Below are 24,149 nucleotides of genomic sequence, written 5' to 3' on the forward strand. Positions count from 1 at the left end.
AACGCCGAGAGCAAAAGAGAAAACCAAGTTTTTTTAGATGCAGAGGAAGCAATATTTGTAATGTGCTTGTGCCAAGAGAGATTAGAAGTCAGGGTAATCCCCAAAAGAGATATATCATTTTGCCTAGAAAATGGAGTGTCACTAAAGATAAGCATAGTTAATTCCAATATTCAAACGAAATCAGCTACTGGGACTTGAAACATCTTCTTCCCATACTATATGAAAAGTAGCCAAGTCTAGTCTTGTCAAGAAAGAGTCGCAGTCTTGCAGTAACTTGATCAAAGACCAGCAGCTAATTATGGACACAGTACCAAAAGTTAAACATAGATGGTGGGACCTTCTTCACAGTTCCTGTGATGGAAATGCTCTCAAAACCTCTCATAGGGTGAAGTCCCAACACTGATGGGTGAGCGACGGCACCTGTCTCCTAACAGGGCATGAGTACATTGATGTAATCAAAACCAGAATCAATGCTCTTTTGATCTGGCTAGGACTTCCAGAGGGAAGAATGAAAGTATTGCCTGTAGGGCAGGTTGCCAGGCTACTGAAACCTTAGCTCACGTGACACTAAGGTTTCACAGGACCCACGGAATGAGGATTAAAAGACACGATGCCATAGTCAACATATTAGGAAACCGACTATCTCAAAAGCCATGAATCGTGTTGAAGGAACCGCATTATCAAACCGATCAAGGAATGAGAAAACTCCACATTGTGTGCTTTAATGCACAGAGTGCTCATATCATTGATGCACAGGTTGTAGAATATGGCCATGACCTAGATGTATCTCACATATTAAAAGCAAGATACTACGATACCAATAACAATCTCGAAGATCAAACAGGGTTCAACACGGTTGTATCAACTGCTACCATATCACATAGAGGAGTTTGGAGCCCCGCCTCTTATCTCCAGACCCTTGTCATATCTGCCTCCGATGTTAAGATCATGGCGGTATGGGTCTTGCAGGGAACCCACACCTGCTTCAGGATTCATCAAAGGGTGACCTCTATGGAGTGATGCTCCCTCATGTTGCTCGTTCAAGGCACAATTTAAGGCTACTTCTCTCATCCTAGAGAGAAATCAGAAATAATAATAATAATAAATTTTTTGTTTATACTCCAACACGACAACCAAGTCAGTAGAGTATACAATAAATCGTCAATACAAATATTTATCGTATTTAGTAGTCACGGACTCGAACCCCAGTCCACTCAAGGAACGCGTGCTATGCACTCTCACTCCTGACCACTCGGCTACGTCTCTAAAACCTGCTCAGCAGCATACTTATTTTTAGATATGCAGGTGAAAATGTATCCCCAATTCACTAAGGGGGATCAAAGGGTGACATGAGTAATTACAGACCTGTTAGTTTAACTTCTGTTTGGGGGAAAAGGAGTCACTGGTTAAAGAGGCAATGCAGGATCATCTAGACTGCAGTTATAGTTCAGACACAGCATGATTTCTTAAGGGGAAATCATGCCTGACAAATCTGATTGGATACTACAATATGGTCAAAAAGGAATTGGATGCAAAAAAATAATTTTGATATCATATACTTGAATTTCAGGAAAGCTTTTGATACTGTTGCGCATAAAAGACTGCTGTACAAATTGGAGCAGTATGGCATTAAGGGCAAGTTGATGATATGGATAAAGGGCTGGTTGAGTGGGAGAAGACAGAGCGGTAATCAATGGACTGATGTTATTAGTGAAGTCCCCCAGGGTTCAGTTTTGGGACCATTGTTGTTTTCTATATTTATAAATGATATTCACAAAGGTATATTAGGCTTAATGTCCAAGTTTGCAGATGATAACAAAGGTTGGCAGGGTTGTTAATGACAGTATGCACTGCAACAGGATCCAGAAAAGTTGGGCAGGTGGGCTGAGAGGTGGCAACTGAAGTTTAATATTGACAAATGCAAAGTACTGCATATGGGTAGCAGTAATCCCAAAGAAACGTACCAACTGTGTCATGTTACACTCAGGGTGATGGAGAAGGAAAAAGACCTGGAGGTAATTGTGAAGTCAGATATGAAGTTTTCTGAGCAGTGCAGACAGGCTGCCAGAGCAGGTCATGGGGTCTTGGCAATGATATATAGGAATTTTGTCAGTAGGGATAAGGAGGCAATTATCCCTCTGTATAAGGTAATGGTCAGGTCATGCCTTGAATACTGTACACAAGTCTGGAGGCCTCATTTTAGGAAGGATGGAGTTGCTAGAACAAGTACAGAGAAAGGCAACAAGAGTGGTGAGGGAAACAAAGGGATGCACTTACCAAGAAAGGCTTCAGTTCTGCAAATTGCAGCATTTGGAGACTAGGCACCTGCGAAATGATCTGATTGAGGTGTATAAGGCCTTGAATGCTTTGAGCAGGCTCAATGCTGATGGGATTCTTCTTCGCTCAGATTACGAACCTGAGGGGGCATAAACTTAAATTGAGGAAAGACAATTGTAGAATCAACGTACAGAAATTTGCTTTTAGCCAGCGGATAGTTGATTGCTGGAACGAACTTCCATCTATCATTGTGGAAGTTGATAGCTTAAATAAATTCAAGGAAGAACTGGACAAACGTTTGGAGCAAATGGATGGATGAAATGGGAAATCAGCCAAAAAAAAGAATTTTTTTTTTTGGCTGATGCTGTATAAGCTTGCTTTCTTGCATCATATGCCTAATGCTAATAATGTTATATATTCCAGCTGGATGTGCAGCACTCTTGGATGTCCTGGTTAAATTCTCTGAGTTCAGTTAATGTGAAAAGTTGACTATAATCAAGAGATAAGTCGTAAGTTCATTTTTATATCACTTGCCTATCTTTTTGATATGTTGGAAAGACTGATTGTTGCAGTTACTGCTGATGCCTTATAGAATGCTTCAGCAAGGGCATTTGCCATCTCCAGTGGGGAGAATATGTCCTGTACATTCCAGCTGAAAATTGTGGAGGATGGCAGTGGACATTCACCATTTAACTGTTTGATTTTTTTCCAAATTAAGTTGATATTTGTGTCTGTGATATTAGTAGATGAAGAATATCCAGGAGTACTTTTTTTCAGTTCTAATTTGCCTAGCTTTCGTTTTCAATCTCTTATAGTTAACCAGGTTTGCTGTTCAGTTCTTGCAAAATAAGTTCCATGCTTTATTTCTTTCTTATTTTTCTTTATTGCAAGATTCATTCCACCACTGGTTGACATATTTGCATTTTACACTATATGACCCTATGACTATATGATTTGGTAGCTGCTTCTAGCATTTGCTTGGTTATGTATTTAGTCATATTGTCTATGGGTTTGACTCTGTATATGATTGTGAAGGGAGATGGTTACAGAAAATTTTTTTTCTATTGTGCTTTGGAGAATTTACAGGTTGTTGAATTTTTTCTGTGAATGATCTTGATGTTTGTAATTTTCTGATGATAGGATAATAATCACCACCAAGTGGTCACTGGTACTGTCCACCCTATGCTTGAAAGTAGAGCGAGGAGCATATACAGAGATCAATATCAGAGGTTGATCTTGTTGGGAAATGCATACGTGCAGATGGCTACAGGGTCATATTGGGAGATTAAATCATAGAGATCATCAATATTGTTGCATACTGTCATTCCATTGAAGGGTATGCTGCAATATTTTGCTATGACTTACTAATTCATTTCACAAATATACGTGGTCTCAATTCTAATCTCAACGATGTCCATTTCCCCTTGCAGTCTTCCAAACCCCAAGTACTTTTTCTGACTGAATCTCAGTTATCGGTTGATTCAACTACTGCTCATCTCAGATGTCCAAATTATTTGCTGTATGATTCATTTCGCCTCAAAGGTGGTACTTGTGCATATGTCCGTTCTGATATTCCCTGTCAGAGACTTGGCAATTTGGAATCTCCTCTCTTTGATCTTCTCTGGCTTAAAATCTCTCTATCTCATTGTGTCAAATTCATCTGTTGTCTCTACCATTCTCCCAACTCCACTAATCACTTGGAGCTCTTTGACTTCCTCTCTTTGCAACTTGACTTTCTCCAGTCCAACTTTCCTAACAGTGAGGTAATTTTCCTTGGTGATTTTAATGTTCACAACTCCAGCTGGCTTCCGTTTTCTAGTCACACCGACCCAGCAGGTCGAGATGCTGAGGCTTTTGCAATTACTAATGACCTAGCACAGATTGTTCATTTACCTACAAGAATACCGGACAATCCTAATCATACAGCCAATACGCTTGATCTTTTTCTCACAAACAACCCTTCTAAGTACAAGGTCGAATTGAGAGGTCCTTTAGGCACTTCAGGTCACAACTTGGTGATTGTCTCTTCTCCAATGGAACCTTTATCTCATGGCTATTCCCAACCTCGTATTGTTTGGCATTACAAGAATGCAAAATGGAATGACCTGCGAGACTTCTTTTCTTCTTTTCCTTGGTCTGATTACTGTTTCAAAACTTCTGATGTCAACGTTTGCTCAGATCATGTCAGTGAAATTATTCTTGCAGGAATGGAATCCTTTATCCCACACTCCACATTAAAATCTCGTCCTATATCTAAACCTTGGTTTTCCAATAAATGTGCTAAGGCTGTCCAAGAGAAGAATGTTGCATATCGTAATTGCCTTGATTCTAATTCTTCAGTTTCATTTTCTGCCTATACCAAAGCTCACAACAATTGTAAAGCAGTTATTAATCAGTCCAAACTAGAGTTTGAACATGCTAAGAGTAGAAAACTTGCTTCTTGCCCTAATGGTAGCCGAGCATTCTGGTCTCTTGCCAAAGCTATTGGCTGCAACTTTTGCCCATCTCTGCTCCCACCTCTGTCAAAACCAGATGGTTCTGTTGTCACTTCAGCCAAGGATAAAGCTGACCTGCTAGCATCCCATTTTTCTTCCAGCTCATATATTAATGATTTTGGTAAAACACCTCCCACCATTCCTAACACGCTCCATTCAATGCCTCCTGTGGTGTTCTGTCAAAATGATATCAGAAGGATTTTGATGAATCTTGATGCTAAGAAAGCTCCAGGTCCTGATGGTATTTCTCCACTTATTCTCAAAACCTGTGCTCCTGAACTTACTCCTATTCTTTGCCGTCTTTTTTCACTTTCTTATTCCAAAGGTGTTTTTCCTTCTGCTTGGAAATTTGCTCATATCCAGCCAGTTCCTAAAAAGGGTGACAAATCCTCCCATCCAATTATCGTCCCATTGTAATTACTTCTACTCTTTCTAAAGTAATGGAGAAATCAATTAACCGCCAACTCTTAAACTACCTAGAAACCTTCCGTCTGATCAACGATCGCCAGTATGGATTCCGTCAGTGTTGATCCACTGGTGATATTCTGGCTTATGTTACCCATTTATGGACTAATTCAATGGAAAGGTTCGGTGAAACAAGTAGTTACTCTTGACATCTCAAAGGCTTTCGATAGTGTTTGGCATAAAGGTCTTCTAAACAAGCTTCCATCTTATGGTTTGCCAACTGTTTTTAGTAATTGGTTATCCAGTTTTCTCTCTGATCGCTCACTGAGGGTGATGGTAGATGGCTCTCTGTCTTCTAATTTCTCCACTAATGCCGGTGTCCTCCAAGGTTCAGTTCTTCCCCCCCTCTTTTCCTCTTGTATATTAATGACCTTCTTCCATTGACTGGAAATCCTATCCATAGTTTTGTCGATGACAGCATATTGCGTTTCACTTTCCATTTTGAGAAACCTTGCCCTGCTCAAAAATCTGCTACCAATTCCTTAAATGCCGATCTTCAAGTAATTCTCCAGTGGGGCAAAGACAACTTAGTTGATTTCAACACTTCTAAAACTCAGTCTTGTCTTATATCTCGCAAAAAGGATTCTTCTGCTCCTATACTTATCTTTAGTGACACTCCGATTTCTAGGCAAAATGATATATCTCTTTTGGGGATTACCCTGACTTCTAATCTCTCCTGGCACAAGCACATTACAAATATTGCTTCCTCTGCATCTAAAAAACTTGGTTTTCTCTTTCGCTCTCGGCATTACTTTTCTTCCAAACAGCTGCTCACTCTGTATAAATCGCAAATCCTCCCTGCCATGGAATATTGTTCCCACATCTGGGGTGGTGTCCCCAAAACCTCTCTCAGGCTTCTTGATTCCATTCAGAAGAGGGCAGTTAGGTTAATTAATGATTCATCTCTAACAGAGTCTCTCCACTCGCTTTCTCATAGACGCACTCTTTCTGCTGCGTGCCTCTTCTACAGATACTTCCATGGTCACTGTTCCTCTGAATTGGCTTCTATAATTCCCGCTCTCTCCTTCAAAACAGTCCGAACACGTGCCGCCTCCAGCCAACATCCATTTACTGTCCAACTTCAAACCCACAGAACCAACTTTTCATCTTCCTCATTTATTCATTCAACTGCCGATTTCTGGAACAACCTTCCTTCATACGTATTTCCTGAAAATTATAATCTACAGAAGTTCAAGTCCAATGTCAACAAATATCTTCTTTCGTCTTCTCAACCTCCAACCCAAGCATGGTACTAAGTACTATAGGTTCTAATACCTCTCGTGTTTGGGGTTCACATAAAAAAAAAAAAAAAAAAAAAGATGAATCTGTTTTTTTTTTTTTACGAACTGTGTGTATGCCAATCATTTTTACATTTTTCTTTTTTTGGTAAAAACTGCACCCAGAATCCTGAACTTCATGTATTTGAAGAAATAGAGCATCCTGCCTCCATATCTCTTTCTGCAGAGAGATCAAGTGCTATTTCACATTGATCAATCATATCATTAGTAGCCATACTGTTCTGATTTGCCTGTACAGATTGAACAGCACCTGGCCTTAGTGGTTTCTTTGCTATTTGACCATGTGAAGTGATTTTTGGTGGAACTGTGATTAGGGTGTTATTTTTTTGGTCTGTTACAAGTGCTCTTAAAAGTGTGTGGGGGGGGGGGTACTGATTCAAAAACACAGATCTTGTCCACTCTACAACTGATGTTTGAGGTTTAATTAACACCTGTTTGTTTCTACTGTCTGGTAATTCTGAGTGGTGGATTCATTTATGCTTTTTCCCTCCCTAATTTCAAAAGAACACATACTTTTGAAAAAGAAGGAAAGATATATTTGCGCAAACCTTGCAAGGTTTGCGCAAATAGTACCATCCTGGCAAACTTTTGGGGGTGTCCAAACTTTTGTAATATCAACAAGGGTTACGGATGTATATTGGACACAGCAACTTAAATATCATGCTTTAACTGAGGTGGGCAAATTCAGTGAATTAACAGTCAAAAAGATGTTGTGTGCTGGAATTATGTTGCCGTTTTTCCAGAGTCACTTTCTGATCTTGTAACTCTTGGACTATTTCCTCTTCTGAACAGGTCCCATTCGCTTATAACTCCCTCGGGGGAGTTTAGCATGGCATATGATGAAAATTGAACTGGGATTCCACTTAACAATGTAAGGTTTAGTAAATATTCTGAATGTTTGGGTTGAGTTATCTCTATCACTAGATCACCTGACTGGAGCCTTTTGACCATTTTTGGTGTTCCTGCTGCATTCTCTAGACATCTTTATATGACAAAAGGGGAAATTTTTTCCACTGGCTGAGTTGACAAAGAGTGTATTAGCAGGAATGCTGGCAGCTCCTGTTTGTTCAGGTCAGTTTTAAGTCTTTTTGGGAAAGAGAGGTCACAATCAGTTTTATGGCTGTATCTAAATTGGGAACTGTTTGGCTCTAGTGGTAGATATTCTCTTGTATCCATGTCTGCTCCTTTAGCCCTGGGGAATTTGCTTTACTGCCCAGGTTTCCAGCATTGCCATGTAGGCAATGCCAACCAGCTGGAAAGGGTTAGTTTTTAGTAAATAAAAGTAAAAAAGAACAGCAGCTTCTAGTTCTACAAGCAGTAAGGGAAAGGTGCTGCTGATTGGCAATGCTACTGCCTACATGGCAATGCTGGAAACCTGGGCAGTAAAGAAAACTCCCCAGGGCTAAAGGAGCAGAGATGGATACAAAAGAATATCTACCACTAGAGCCAAACAGTTCATGGAAGAACTGAATATTAAACAAAAAACTAATAGAGTGTTCTCCCCAGGACCTATGGAATGGGCACATCACCCAGTGAATTTAACTGTTTTGTTGTTTTTTGGTTTTTAGGAGCATTAGCAACTAAGGCCATATTGCTCCAGGATATGCGGTGGTCATTCCCTGACCTTTCCGCATCCTCTGTATTTGGACGGGCTCGAACCCCGGTCTAACCAAGAAGCGTGTGCTACGCACTGCTGCTCCTTCCCACCTGGTTACGGAAGCGCCGAATTTAACTGACTGCTGGGCTAAAATTTAAGTGATTCTTGTGGTACCGTATAGTACTGCTAACTGATCGCGATCAATATTCGAACATACTATGTTCAAATATTGATATTGATCGAACATACTATGTGATCAAGGTCAATGCGAAAGGAGCATATAATGCTAAATTATGCAATTTTACAATTATGCAATATTAATTTTGCATAATAACAGAAAATTTTATAATACTGTGAAGTATTACACTTCCCCACCCGGCTACTTCATAATGCCACCCAGCTGGCAAAATTTTCTGGGGAAAACACTGTAATATACATATATCTTTTAAATAGAAAGCACAATTTGGTTGATCACTTGAGTCACTTGGCACCTTGGGCCTCATTCTGGTTTAGAACACATATTAGTAATGTTGCACACACTTGATTATTAAATATATTTTATTAATGGGCATTCTATGTCGTAAATATTCCATTTCAATCCCTGTTCATGGTCAGTACCATGGTCAATCTTAAACAATTTTCTCTTGTTTTTCATAATGAAAACTGATTATGTTAATTTAATAATTTATTTCTTTCAACAAGGTAAAAAAAAAAAATCTTTCCATTTCTTTTCAAGTTTGGATGTTTTATTTTACAAGCAGCTATAGAACAGCTTCATGTAGCTATGCCTACATATAGCTATACCACCAGAAAGTTCTGGTGAGCAAATCAGAGGAGTAAAACAAATCTTCTCCAAAAAATGTTTTTTGACATATAGTACAATTAATAACACTGTTAAGAACATATAATATTGATGATATTACTAAAATAACAATTATCAGTACATTCTGTAAAACACTTAATTCAACTCAATTACATATAATTTCTTTTAGATTTTTCAAAGTTTAAAATGCTGACATTTTTTTTTCATTCTTTAGTTTGCCTAGCTGTTAAGAAAGCTGTCAGCAAAAATTTTGAAGAGCCATTAGAGAGGCTTTCTAATGATCTTTAGTGCTAAAGGAACAACAAATGTTCAGTCAAAGAAAAAAAAAATTTTCTGCTTTGACTGAACTTTCACAGTAACAACAATGAACATACTCTTTAACTAACATATTCACACAGTGAATATTTTATATACTAAAGGCACAATAATTTTAAATAAGCATATCATTAATTTCTTTCTTCATTCTATATGCTATAAAAAATGAAGATAATTTCTCTTTCAATAATTACTGTCTGTTGTAAGAGTGATTACTGAAAGCAGCAGAAATCCAAACACTGAAAGCAAGATAAACTATAACACCCTAGAGCAAAGACACAGGGAATGTTAATTATTATAGAAAAAAATTTCACTTTAAACCAAAGTTAGTCTGAAGTCTTCCCATGGGATATTTATAACACTCCAGCATAGCTCAAATATTGCTTATACCTATAATAACAGTATTTAGAAAATTCCAAATGTTTTGATTAAGATAATTTTTGATATTAATAAAGGTTAAAAAAGGTAATGACCATAGAATTTTACTTATCTTAGTACTAACTTTTTACTGTGTAATTATACTAGCTTGTTCATTGTAATTGTACTAGATAATTCAATCAACCAGGGACCCAGCAACCTGTGACCCATCCTCTGGAACAAATTAGCAATACTTGCACAGAAAATAAACTAAAACAGATAACTATAAAAGTCAAACAAAAGAAAATGAAAGTGGTTAAGCTAATTAACACATGTTCCTATAATGAGGAATTGGGGGAGGAGTTAAATTTCTTAATAAATGGGGAAAAAAAAAAAAAAAAAAAAAAACACTTATTGATGGGCACAAGGCAATGGCAGCAGACAGGGTATTTCATTCATCACTTGACACCAGATGAATTATGTTGAATAAGAGCCCCCCAATTCTATGGTAAAATTATGGATGAATAACCTAAGGTTACCAATGACTGATGGAATTAAATAAAAATGAAGGGATGCTGAAATATATAAGGAAAAATAAATGCAAAGAAAGAAAACTGCTTCTGAACATCACAATGCTTACTGATGGTGCAACCATCAACAAACATCATGAAATTTTATTTACTTGATGCACTACACACTGTTTACATCAGATGAAAGTGAAGGGGATGAAATGAAAGATGGGTTCTGTAGTTATGTATAAATAGCATTAGATCTTAAATCAGATGCCTGCAATTACAACAAAAAAATAATAATATTAAATAAAATAAAATAAAATTTGCTGAGAAGAAAGTCTGTGCTGTGCAAAATTCAATAATTTATGTTTTAAATATTAATCTCTCCCTCCCTCCCTCTCTCCAGATATTTTAGTTATTTTCCTGTGGGTATAAGTAATAAATATTCTGGATGCCATGCTACAGTATATAAGTACCCCTAGGAAGAAATCACTTTAAACTGATAAATTTTTGAGTAGGAATATCAAACTCAAAAATGCATATGATCACCTACTTAGTAACATTTATGAAGATTCATATGATTCAACGAACTGTTTCACCTCTATGTATCACCATTTATCATTACAGATATGTATTTTAAACCATTGTTATAGCGTTAAAGTTAACACTATAACAATGGTTTAAAGTGTGTGTGTGTGTGTATTTCAGTGCCCATGTTCTTACCACAAGTGCAGTGTTAAGTGGCGGACACTACAGACAGTAAACAATAGCACATTCTTATTTTCTTCTGCAAACAGAAAAGTAATAATATTTGAAACTTAAATTGTTTCTTTTTTCTTTTAATCAGATACCCATAGGTAAAAGAACATACGAACAGTATTTTTCAACCTGTTGTAAATATACAATGAGAAAAAATTACTAACTTACATCTAAATCCGGATGTGCGGCATCTGTAACTGCGGATCTGATTGTATGAACCTGCTGCATCAGGAGATCACAGTAAAGTCTGAGTTCAGACTTTTTGAGCTTCAGACTATCTGTTCCTTTTTCACCTATCATATTCAAAATAATTTAAATTGTTTATTCAGAATTCAAATACTGTGATTTATAAATGAGTTCATATAAATGGAATAAAAGTTAATGTCCAATGATTATTTTTTGATCCATTTTATATCTAAATTTACTTAGAGGGCAAAAAGCTCATTTTTTTTTTTATAAAAATTGATAAATTTAAGAGCAGGTGTGTCAAACTCAGATGCGATTATGAACTGCACCTGTGTGTGCACTCAAAGCATACACATGCATCATTAGTAAAATAAATATACTAAACATTGAGTACTTGCCCTTGCACATAAACATACAATCACCTGACTAGCAACACTTACAAAGATTCATATAATTCTACATAACTGAGTTTGACCTTCAAGTTGTAATCAGAATACCTAGAGGACCACTAACATTAACTTTGTACTTCAAAGGGCTGTTGGCGAGGAAAAGATAAGAGTATTGTGTGTGTGTGTGGGGCTAGTACTATCTGGTTTCGAGGAGATAAATAAACAAGTTGTGTATGGCCATAAGTAATTGCAAAAGTCACAGCATCTTGACCAGCTGTCTTTTTTTTTTTTTATGTAAACCCCAAACACGAGAGGTGTTAGAACCTATAGTACTTAGTACCGTGCTTGGGTTAGAGGTTGAGAAGACAAAAGAAGATATTTGTTGACATTAGACTTGAACTTCTGTAGACTAATTTTCAGGAAATATGTATGAAGGAAGGTTGTTCCAGAAAACGACAGTTGAATGAATAAACGAGGAAGATGAAAAGTTGGTTCTGTGAGTTTGAAGTTGGACAGTAAATGAATGTTGGCTGGTGGCAGCACATGTTCGGACTGTTTTGAAAGAGAGAGCAGGAATTATAGAAGCTAATTCAGAAGAACAGTGCCCATGGAAGTATCTGGAGAAGAGGCATGCAGCAGAAACAATACGTCTATGAGACAGCGAGTGCAGAGACTCTGTTAGAGATGAGTCATTAATTAACCTAACTGCCCTCTTCTGAATGGAATCAAGAAGCCTGAGAGAGGTTTTGGGGACACCACCCCAGATGTGGGAACAATATTCCATGGCAGGGAGGATTTGCGATTTATACAGAGTGAGCAGCTGTTTGGAAGAAAAGTAACGCCGAAAGCGAAAGAGAAAACTAAGTTTTTTAGATATGGAAGAAGCAATATTTGTAATTTGCTTGTGCCAAGAGAGATTAGAAGTCAGGGTAATTCCCAAAAGAGATATATCATTTTGCCTAGAAATCGGAGTGTCACTAAAGATAAGCATAGGAGCAGAAGAATCCTTTTTGCAAGACATAAGACAAGACTGAGTTTTAGAAGTGTTGAAATCAACTAAGTTGTCTTTGCCCCACTGGAGAATTACCTGAAGATCAGCATTTAAGGAATTGGTAGCAGATTTTCGAGAAGTTGAAGCTGATTAAGCAGGACAAGGTTTCTCAAAATGGAAAGTGGAATGCAATGTGCTATCATCAGCAAAACTATGGACAGGATTTCCAGTCAATGGAAGAAGGTCATTAATATACAAGAGGAAAAGAGTGGGGGAAAGAACTGAACCTTGGGGGGACACTGGCATTAGTGGAGAAGTTAGAAGACAGAGAGCCATCTACCATCACCCTCAGTGAGCGATCAGAGAGAAAATTGGATAACCAATTACTAAAAACAGTTGGCAAACCATAAGATGGAAGCTTGTTTAGAAGACCTTTATGCCAAACATGATCGAAAGCCTTTGAGATGTCAAGAGCAACTATTTGTGTTTCACCGAACCTTTCCATTGAATTAGTCCATAAATGGGTAACATAAGCCAGAATATCGCCAGTGGATCAACACTGACGGAATCCATACTGGCGATCATTGATCAGACGGAAAGTTTCTAGGTAGTTTAAAATTTGGCGGTTAATTGATTTCTCCATTACTTTAGAAAGAGTAGAAGTAATTGCAATGGGCCGATAATTGGATGGGAGGGATTTGTCACCCTTTTTAGGAACTGGCTGGATATGTGCAAATTTCCAAGCAGAAGGAAAAACACCTTTGGAATAAGAAAGTGAAAAAAGGCAGCAAAGAATAGGAGTAAGTTCAGGAGCACAGGTTTTGAGAACAAGTGGAGAAATACCATTAGGACCTGGAGCTTTCTTAGCATCAAGATTTGTCAAAATCCTTCTGACATCCTTTTGACGGAAGGCCACAGGAGGGATTGAATGGAGTGTGTTGGGAATACTGGGAGATGTTTTACCAAGATCATTAATGCATGAGCTGAAAGAAAAATGGTATGCTAGCAGGTCAGCTTTATCCTTGGCTGAAGTGACAACAGAACCATCTGGTTTGGACAGAGGTGAGAGCAGAGATGGGCAAAAGTTGCGGCCAATAGCTTTGGCAAGAGACCAGAATGCTCGGCTACCATTAGGGCAAGAAGCAAGGTTTAGATAAAGAACGAGATAATTTCACTGACACGATCTGAGAAAACGTTGACATCAGAACTTTTGAAACAGTAATCCGACCAAGGAAAAGAAGAAAAGAAGTCTCGCAGGTCATCCCATTTTGCATTCTTGTAATGCCAAACAACACAAGGTTGGGAATAGCCATGAGATAAAGGTTCCATTGCAGAAGAGACAATCACCAAGTTGTGATCTGAAGTGCCTAAAGGACCTCTCACTTTGACTGTGTACTTGAAGGGTTGTTTGTGAGAAAAAGATCAAGTGTATTGGCTGTATGATTAGGATTGTCCGGTATTCTTGTAGGTAAATGAATAATCTGTGCAAGATCATTAGTAATTGCAAAAGCCTCAGCATCTCGACCAGCTGGGTCGGTGTGGCTAGAAAATGGAAGCCAGCTGGAGTTGTGAACATTAAAATCACCAAGGAAAATTACCTCACTGTTAGAAAAGTTGGACTGGAGAAAGTCAAGTTGCAAAGAGAGGAAGTCAAAGAGCTCCAAGTGATTAGTGGAGTTGGGAGAACGGTAGAGACAACAGATGAATTTGACACAATGAGGTAGAGAGATTTTAAGCCAGAGAAGATCAAAGAGAGAATCCAAATTGCCAAGTCTCTGACAGGGAATATCAGAACGGACATATGCACAAGTACCACCTTTGAGGCGAAAAGAATCATACAGCATATAATTTGGGCATCTGAGATGAGCAGTAGTTCAATCAACCGATAACTGAGATTCTGTCAGAAAAAGTACATGGGGTTTGGCAGACTGCAAGTGGAAATGGACATCATTGAGATTAGAATTGAGACCACGTATATTTGTGAAATGAATTAGGGAATGCTTGGGAGGTTTAGATCTTTTTGCAGATAAGCTTGCTCTATTAGTTTGACAATTCATGGTGTAGTCAATAGTAAGAAAATAGTATTCAATAGTCTGTGTAACTAAAGAATTAAAACCAGATGGAGTTATGAACATTAAAACCATCAAGGAAAATTCTTATTGTTAGACTGAAGAACCACTCTATAAATATGCCAGCTACTGTCCACTCAGGCATCAGGTTGTTTTATTATTCCTGGCATTTTTAAAGAACATATAGAGGATGTCCATAATAATGGACATCAATTATTATGGACCGTATTTATGAAAAACCTTATTATGAAAGACCATAAAAAAAGTTGAATGCTGTTATGAATTGTTAACACTGTCAACAATTTATAACAGCATTCAACTTTTGTTTATGGTCTTTCACTAAGCCAAAATTTTTGGTGTGTGCTTTTCTGTAAGCTATTTATTTTATTTTATCTAGCTATTAATTTAGGCAATAAACTAATAAAAATACATAAAGCTGTAGGGTATAGAGTTAGTTTATTTTTTAAATATTTTTATATTAATTATATAAAATGAGAGCTTAAATTATAAAGCAGCAATTGATATTTTACTGAAATTAACTACCTTGTCCTTTCACACATTTCCATGGCCAGCAGAATTAACTGCTGAGTTAATGCAATGATCTTATTACCTGCAGCAGACTTTGACTTCATAATGCATTGCCTTGGTATTGCACTGTCGAAAAGTTAATCATTCATTAGCTTTAAAAGGTGAGCTACTGCTATGGCAGCCTGTTTCATGACTTTCTGGTCCAACATTAGATAGCAGGTCTATTTGAAATAAATGGCAGATTAATGGCAGTTGACCTCCTGTATTTGCCATTTGTTTGCAAGTATAAAAATATATAATAGTATCTATGTACTTTGTTTCTACTTACGTTGAAATACTCCCACTACACACTTTATTATTTCTGTCCCACTCTTCCTGCAAAAGTCCTGTTAACTCGACTCCCTTTACCTACGGTCAGTTTCTCGTTTACTGTTGCTTGTAGTAAATGCATCTGATATTTTCAATAATTTTTACATTAAGTGAAGCTTAGTTTTTTTTATTTTTATTAACCATGCTTTCAATGAGAAGTGCTGGTGATACAACATCAAGGGGAAAAAAAAAGACAACAAAGTTATGGTTTAGATGTTAAATTAGAAGTTATACATTGAAAAAGAAGTGGAGAATGAATAATCGATATCATAAAACTAAAAAATAGTGTAACTTCAATAAACTTTACTTACCCTTACATTGTTCAACATATAATAAAAAATGCTAATAAAATAATTGTCTCATTTTTCAGTTCCTTCAATCCATTTTAATTGGAATTTTCTGGAACCAACTCGTTATCCTTGGATAACGAGGACTCCCTGTACATTTAATACAGGGTAACTCAATCTAAAGGCAAAGTTTGTTCACTATGAACAATAAGACTATTGCATTAGCAAGGCAATTTAAATTCTGCTAGCTGCAAAAATCACATATAACACAGTATGCCCAAACAACCAATTATCTCAAATTCTTCCCTTGAGAGGAAAGTAAACCAACTTGGTTAGATACTGAGACTTTCTAATATCTAATTATGCACATGGATCAGTGAACAATCAACCCTTTGTTTCTTTTTTCCTGTAACACTGTGTAAAATAGTGTCATTTATTGTGTGCGATTTTTATGTTTATACTGTAATTAATTTATTACTGATGAAGTGGAGCTTAGTCTAATTTATGGAACTAACAGATGGAAGCTTAGTTTCCTGAAGTAACTAACATCCAATCAATGGTAAGTGAAAAAAACTTGATAGTACTGAGCAGAAAAAAGGATGGGAGAAGGGAGATTAGTTAAAGAGATATTCAAAGCAATATTAAATGGTAAACAGATCTACAGGTAAACCAAAATAAAAGTAACTTGAAGGTGTTAAGTAAGCATTAGAAGAAATGTTTAATTTAGCTACAGCTAAAAATCTAACAGGAAATACAATATCATAGAAGAAATAGCATATGGAAGTCTGATAGTCCACAAAGTCTGATTTGTACCTATGTCATGCATGACATTCGAGAATAAGATCAAGTTAAATTATAACTTTTATGCCTACAAAAAACTACTTCAGCTCAGGACCGAAGTCCAACAGGAATTCTCCCAGCACAACAAGCTAACTGTAATAAGTGTTTAGCCATCATACAAACAACACCATAATGAATGTTTTGGTATTGTAATTTTTTTTAAGTTATAGTATACAATTTAACTAGTTTACTTAATAGATCTAACATACATGAAGAAGACCTTACTCAAAAACATTTACTCTTAGTTTGCTTGCATATGACAGTTGCTCCTTTTATTATGAAAAAAAAAAAAAAAAAAAAAATAGAAAAAAAGAAACAAGAGAAAGAATATGGCTTAATCAAATATAGGTATCCTTCTGCTCTCACTGAAAACTGAAACTGAGAACTCAGCATTAAGGTAGCATATGGCAGGTGGTCTCTATTAAGCAAATATATGCTCAACTGTGAATAACCTATTTTGTCTAAGTAAATGTAACACAATTATGCATACAAATTTTATTTGCTTCCAACTACTGCAGTGAGATATTCTCCTGTAATTCTAGAGCAGTGTAGCATATGGCAAATGTAGCTCAGTTCTGGGGATTAAAAATACACATAATGGCTGTTGTGTGTTTATAAGCTGTTATACACTGCTTGGCTGTTCACTTAGACAAAATATATTAATCACAGTTAGGCATACATTCATTAATAGAGGCCACCCATCAGTTTATGAGATACCAGTAAGCATCAAAACAGCTATCCTGGGTATCTCAGATTTTTAAATGTATTGTGGATTCACCATTTCAGAAGATGCTATACAATTTAAAGAGATATTAGCAATTTAGGTACAAATGTAGATATTCCCATAGAAATATATATATTCCTTGCAATCCTATGGATTGCAAGGAATATATATATATTTTTTTTTTGCTTATCTAAATAAGCTATATTAAATGACAATTCTTTTGAGATACTTTTTCTCCTCCTCCAAATAGCCTACCAATGGAGTTAATTTTAGAATTATTTACATTTGTAAAGTTGAGAAATTAGCATTTGTTATCAAATTTAAATGCTTCTCTTCAAGGTTATAATGCAATCTGAGGAAGAGATATTTCAATTTTTAATGTTAATTACTATCAATAAATAATAATGTCACAATAATGCTTTGTTTTGCCTGTCTAAACAAATCAGTTATTAAAAAACATGTTTAGCAATCATATATGTCTTCCTTGTTGTTATTTGGTTTTTAGGAGCATTAGCAACTAAGGCCATATTGCTCCGGGGATATGCAGTGGTCATTCCCTGACCTTTCCGCATCCTCCGTATTTGGTGGGTCGCGGGCTCGAACCCCGGTCTAATCAAGAAGCTTGTGCTATGCACTGCTGCTCCTGCCCACCTGGCTATGGAGACACCATGTCTTCCTTATGCATGAAGCTACTAATATACCAAACAATAAAATAGTTCAAGCAAAGCAATGGTTTCATATCTCACCTTTGATACAAGGTATATTCCAGTGCCATGATTTCTTGCCAATAGCAATTGAAGATGTTTATGATAATAGACTGCAGCTTTAACAATACATGCTCTCTCCCCCTCCTTGACAAACAAGCCCTGGTGAGTTCAAAACTTCCATTTAAATACTGACTATTGCAGATAAAATCATATTTCTTTTCACAAGTATTCCTGGTGTTCTTACACCAGTATCACCTCACTAAAATATTTACTACATTGATTTTTTTTCTCTCTGCCCCTAGCCATAGGCCACGATTGGCTTGCCTATGTTGTTTTGGCAATAAAATTAGTATTTATTAATAAAACCTTCACCTCTCTGTAATACCAATTTCCCATGTGTATATATCATACTTTTTCTCAAACAGATGGGCAGAAATTCACTCCTTTCTTAGTCTGAGTATTGGGTATTGGACTAAATACTCCAGCAACGAATAATACATAACATACAATAGTGGATTATCCTCTTTCACTTAAGAATAAAAAAACAAGTGTTAAAGTATGGCTAACTAGAGTATAAAAACATTTTGAACTAAACCAAAGTTTACAAAAAACATACCTGCTGATGTTTTATTCTCAGAACTAAGAGCTGCTTTAGCACTACCTAATGCAACTAACCACTGCTGACGTTCTTTGGAGGTAGCGGCTTTCAAATAGAAATGTTGTTCAGTGGGAATAACAAGATCCAATCGACGGGGGTCTGTCTGGTGAACTGAAACAACAGATTTTTAAAAAATGAAGTTCATAGAGCTGTTTAATGTGAATACTTGCCCATTACAAAATCTAAGTTTTTTTAGAAAGCAAAAGATATACTACAACAAAAGATATACTACAAAGGGGTGCTCTTACGAAGAAAGGCTTAAGTTTTGCAAATTACAGTCTCTGGAGACTAGGCACCAGCGAGGTGATCTGATAGAGGTGTATAAAGCCTTGAATGGTTTAAGCATTCTCAATGCTGATGGGATTCTTCCTCTAGCTCAGAAAAATCACCTGAGAGGGCATAAATTCAAATTGAGGAAAGACAGATGTAGGATAGACGTGCGGAAATTTGCCTTTAGCCAGCGGGTGGTTGGTTGGTGGAACAGACTTCCATCCCTTGTGGTGGAGGTTGATAGTCTAAATAAGTTTAAGGCTCAGCTGGACAGGTATTTTGAACGAACAGAGGGGTGAAGTGGAAGTGGGTTTTTTTTTTTTTTTTTTTTTGGCTGATGCTGCATAAGCTTGCTTTCTTGCATCAAATGCCTCTACTAATGCTAATGCTAAACAAATTAACATTAGATTTAATTATTTAATTCTTAACAACATTTAGTAATTCTTTTACATTGTGTTTACATCTCATTATACAAATGTGAAAATTAGCAGTTTTAGCAAACTAAAATAGCACATCACATAAAAAGAGAGAGGGGGTACACAGACTGGGGAGTATCTATGTTTTAAAAAAAAAACCTGTTATGCACCCTATGTTATGTTAAAATAAATGACAAAAAAAAAAGGTTGCAATATAGCACATCTTTCATGTACTTTTACATTAATTCTTGAAATTAGATTAAAGTACATGTTTAAACAATAGTTTACGAAGGAAGTGTATTCTTTTCACATAAAATATACTTTCCAACATCATTAACTAATTTAACAATATTATTATCACGTTACCTAAAGTACTGGGACATTAACAAATAAGCAAATTGTTAGTTATGGAAATATTGTAGAGGAGGTACAGTAACAGTGGAATAGATGTGAAACTGCAGAAGATAGAAGTATCACTTCCATTTAACATGCCAAGGGAACAAACTCAGCTAATCTGAATGTGGACAGCTGATTGAATAACATGGGCAGACTTTGGAATATAATGGATTTTGGAGTTTCTCAATGTTCAAAAATGTACAATGTTCTCAATGTTGATGTTCAAATATGAACATCAACCAGGGAGACAGTACATTTTGACAACAAAGAAATTGCAAAACAGTTTGTTCAGAGAAACTGCACCCAAAGCTGCCAAAGAATCACCTAAAAGTATAGAAATGTGCAAGAGCAAGTTTTAAATGTGCATGCAATATTCACATGGAAAATTGCTCACTGCATTCCTGCATGTTATCATGCAAACCAACATTTCTCAATTTGTAAGGCACAAATATATAAATATCAATTTATCTGCACGAGGAATATAGTGGTATGCAGATATTCACAACTTGTACCCAATAACACATAGAACAAAGGGGATTAAATTAGAGAAAATGAAAATATATATTTGAATTAAATAAAAGAAAAGCAAACATACCAAAAGAGTACAATTAACTAGAAATTACATATAATATGGATTTATATACATAAGACAACATTCATTAAGAATTCCATTACAGTGGAAGCTTATACATCTTGAAAACAGGAGACTAAATATACTATTTAAGGTGAGAACCAAAACATTTTACTTAAGAATAATTTTTAAGTTCAGCATTGTAGAACTTTCTTAACAATTACTTTAAGTTATTTTTTATCCAGAGGAAGTAGAAATCAGTATTTCCTCATATATATCTTCATGCAGGCACAGATGGTGAAAAATTTGTCAATACTCTTATGATTTTTAATATGAATCAAAAATGGTTTCATCCTAGTATTTCTAGATGGATATGCCATGCTACCTTGGCTTCAAGGTGACATAGTCCCAATCTTGGCGAAGGCCAGATATTGTTGTACAATTAGCTCAACATGAGTAGGAATTAACTGAATAATCCTAACAAGAAAAGAGCAGCCATGGTTGAGGAAGATCAGAAATCTGGTATACCAATAACTTGATTTTAAGTTAATCCACTGAGGCACCAGTCCAGATTTCAGATATGTCAGTGAAGAAATCAGAAAGCTAGAAGCATATCAGAGAAGAACCTTTATAATATATTGCTAGATAATGACTACATAATGTATGCGAAAGGGTCTATATTTTGAGATCATCTTAGTAGGAGATGAATGGAACAAAGAACAGTTAATGTGGGAATAAGGGAACTAAAAAAGAAATTCAGACAGGAACTCACCTTAAGTTTTGTCAGTGGAGACAGATTTTATTAACAATCTTTGTAGAAAAATTTCTTAGTACGGTTAATTAGCAAAGCATTTATAAAAGAAGTGTGTCAATTGATACCACAGAAGTTTTCCAATAAGAGAATGAGTCTATTAAAGTTAATGGAATCAAATGCAAACTATATCTAGATGGACTAGATCTAACTGAGCTTTATTTTCATACACACGGGTAAGGAGGTTGATAAGAGATTAGCCACTGTAGTTCTACCCTTCTTTCCATAATGTATATTGGGATATGAATTTGTACGACTCTGACAAGTAAGCAGGGGAAGTAGTCTTTTGCATCACTTTTAGAAATGAAGAGGTAGTAATAGGCCTGAAGTCTTTATGCAAAGAGTTTATTACTTTTTGGTACTAGAAAGAATTTATACACAGACAACTGGAGGGGGGAAAGAGGCACTGAAGTATTAAACAATGGTTGAAGATAGAAATCATAGGACACAAAATGTACAAGTAGCAAGTTTTATTAAAGTTAGGTAGGCTGTTAGGACCCACTGAGTTGGAGAAGGAAATTTATTAATAAAGCTTTTAATATCCTCAGGATCAAATGAAAAAAGATTGTAGAGATTACAAAGGGATTTACATTGGAATTTTAACTACTAGGGAGGTTATTAGGGTAATAAGCTAATGTGATATAGTCTAACCAAGTACTACAGTCAAAAGGGAGCATGGGAGATAACTTAAAACAGGAAAGTACATTTTTAGCAGAGGAAAGTTTAGAGTTACGAAAGAACTGGATAATTTTCTTTTTCAGATGAACAAAGTGAAATCTCACATGTGTAGTTTCCAATATTCTGTTAAGAGGAGAATCTAGATTTCATTCTGAAGAATTTTTGCTTCAAGCAGAAACCATCACTAAGTTCAGGATTCTACCAAAGTTTGGGCTTCACAGCGATACTGGATAGTCTGGAAACAGAATGAATTTCTAGCAAGATAAGCAACCAAGAAGAAATAAATATAGCTAAATCAACTGGATATTCCATCAGCAGATCCCAGGGAAAGAGAGCTAGGAGTTCAGAAACTATACAGACATTCAAAAAATTTCAGTCAGAATAAACATTTAAATATACTCTCACATGTTGGTGTTGAGGAATAAGAGTCATGTATTTTGTCAATTATGAAGGGCAATCTTACATGAAGACGATCAGATACAAAAGGAGTCATTTCACAAAGTAAGAAAATCAAGCGAACATTTGTTTATTCATTTCGAGAAGACATTCAGAGTATGCCCTGGCACAAAAGCTACAAACAATAGTTGTTTTTCCACACTGCATAGAAATTACTTGGATTTGAATCCTTCAATACAGGAGAAATTTTTATAAGGTCCCCTCACCTCCACTTCATGGTTGAGTTCTGATTAACCTTTGGAATGAGACTAGAAGGTGCTTACAAGAGTAGTACATAGCTGCTATCAGTTTATTGAATACTGCCAACCAGGAGTTCAGAAAGGCAACAGAACTGATGTAAGCACAATGATATGTAGGGAGCTGCATAGCATCAGATTTTATGGAAGAACTGCAGCACACAAACCAAATATTACAGCATTCAGTGCACAGTTCATCATAATTTATCCCTGGAATGCTGTGTTGTGGAGTAATGTGATGAATCATGGTACCCAGTTTTACCAATGTTACAGCCATATTTAGTCTGGCAGATGTTTAGCCTGGCAAACATTTAGTAGAATTTTACCAGCTGTGAAGTTTGGCAGCAGAAGTGCTGCCACCATGTGGCATATTTCTCAATATTTGAGCTTGGGACATTGGTAATCATTCCCACACTGCTTTTGGGTCAAAATATCTGATGCAGATACATGTTCGTAATTAAAGCTAAACATTAGCCAACACATTATTAAATATTGTATCAAAAAAAAAAGTTCTTTAAAACATGCAGGTATCTTATTACTCTTGGCAATATGTACAAATAAATACCAACAGGCCACACATTAAAATATTCATGAAGTACAAAAAATATTCATGAAGTACAATTTTTACAAAATGGGAGAATATAAATAAGCTGGTAATTGTGATCAATTTAAAAAAAAATGACTTACAATGTACATGTTCCTTAACCATGTTTCTTTTAATCTGTGAGCAAATTATGTTGCTAGTTCTATAAGTACGCACAGGGAACAACACAGTATCTTTCCAAACAGTATTTCATTTTCATTCATACTGAATGAAAATGAGATACTGTTTGGAAAAAGTGATATAAGTCAAAGTAAAGTCATTTACATCATTAAAACTACAGTTCAGATTGTTTGAGGAAATTACATTTACACATTACTGGAATTATTTTCTACAGGCAATTTTAAAGTTTTAAAATTCACCGAACTTTAAAATTTCTAAAGTTCAGTAAACCAACTTACATCACACTTAAATTAGTACTAAGGAATCTTTTTTGAATAATCTTGAGTAAAACACACTTGAAATAATATTCATGTTATTTCAAGTGTAGTTTGACTACTGTGGACACCTATGAACAAAAAATATTGAAATGGAGAACATGACATCAGCTCATCAAACAAAAAAGTTTATTATTTGTAGATTGCATTCTGAAGAATTTTTTCTACAATGCCCATAGGAAAGAGCATCACTAGGCAGGGAGGAGGGAATAGGAAAATTTGCCAGTCAACTACTGCTGCCCTGCCAGATGGCTGAACAGTCCACATGATCTTCCACTTGTCACCCCTCATTATTAAAACAATACTTGATAATCACAGTTAATAATCATAACTATGAACTAACAGCATCAGAAAAACTGCTAAAACCTGGAAACCCAATATCAAACTAGAACCCTTGAACAAACACCATTTTTTCACTTTAAAATCTGGAAAAAAAATTAAAATTACACAAACAAGCAATAGGTAATGCATTAGTATTTTCGTATGTTACTGTAGGATTATAATAAAATATAGCCTCTGCATGGCAACACTATCCTGAGACTGATGTAATTAGTCAGTGGGCTCATATGATCCAATCAAATAATGCATCCTCTTTTGTAATAGGAAACTACCATTTCAGGTTAATTTTTTT

The 24,149-nt window shown here is 36.0% G+C and overlaps 1 protein-coding gene across 2 annotated transcripts in view; it reads right to left on the bottom strand.

The window, feature by feature from the left end:
* LOC150086663 (pleckstrin homology domain-containing family A member 3-like) overlaps positions 1-24,149 on the bottom strand; it is an 81,054-nt gene that overhangs the window by 31,747 nt on the left and 25,158 nt on the right. For both annotated transcript variants that reach the window (XM_090371503.1, XM_090371504.1), the window contains exons 3-4: positions 18,605-18,757; positions 11,067-11,191 (exon numbers count right to left, since the gene is read on the bottom strand). In XM_090371503.1, coding sequence (XP_090227629.1) covers positions 11,067-11,191; positions 18,605-18,757 — 278 coding nt within the window. The remainder of the gene's footprint in view (positions 1-11,066; positions 11,192-18,604; positions 18,758-24,149) is intronic.

The sequence above is a fragment of the Mastigoproctus giganteus genome, chromosome 4 (genome assembly GCF_048544385.1).
Source record: "Mastigoproctus giganteus isolate SK-2022 chromosome 4, ASM4854438v1, whole genome shotgun sequence".
Lineage (NCBI taxonomy): Eukaryota > Metazoa > Arthropoda > Arachnida > Uropygi > Thelyphonidae > Mastigoproctus > Mastigoproctus giganteus.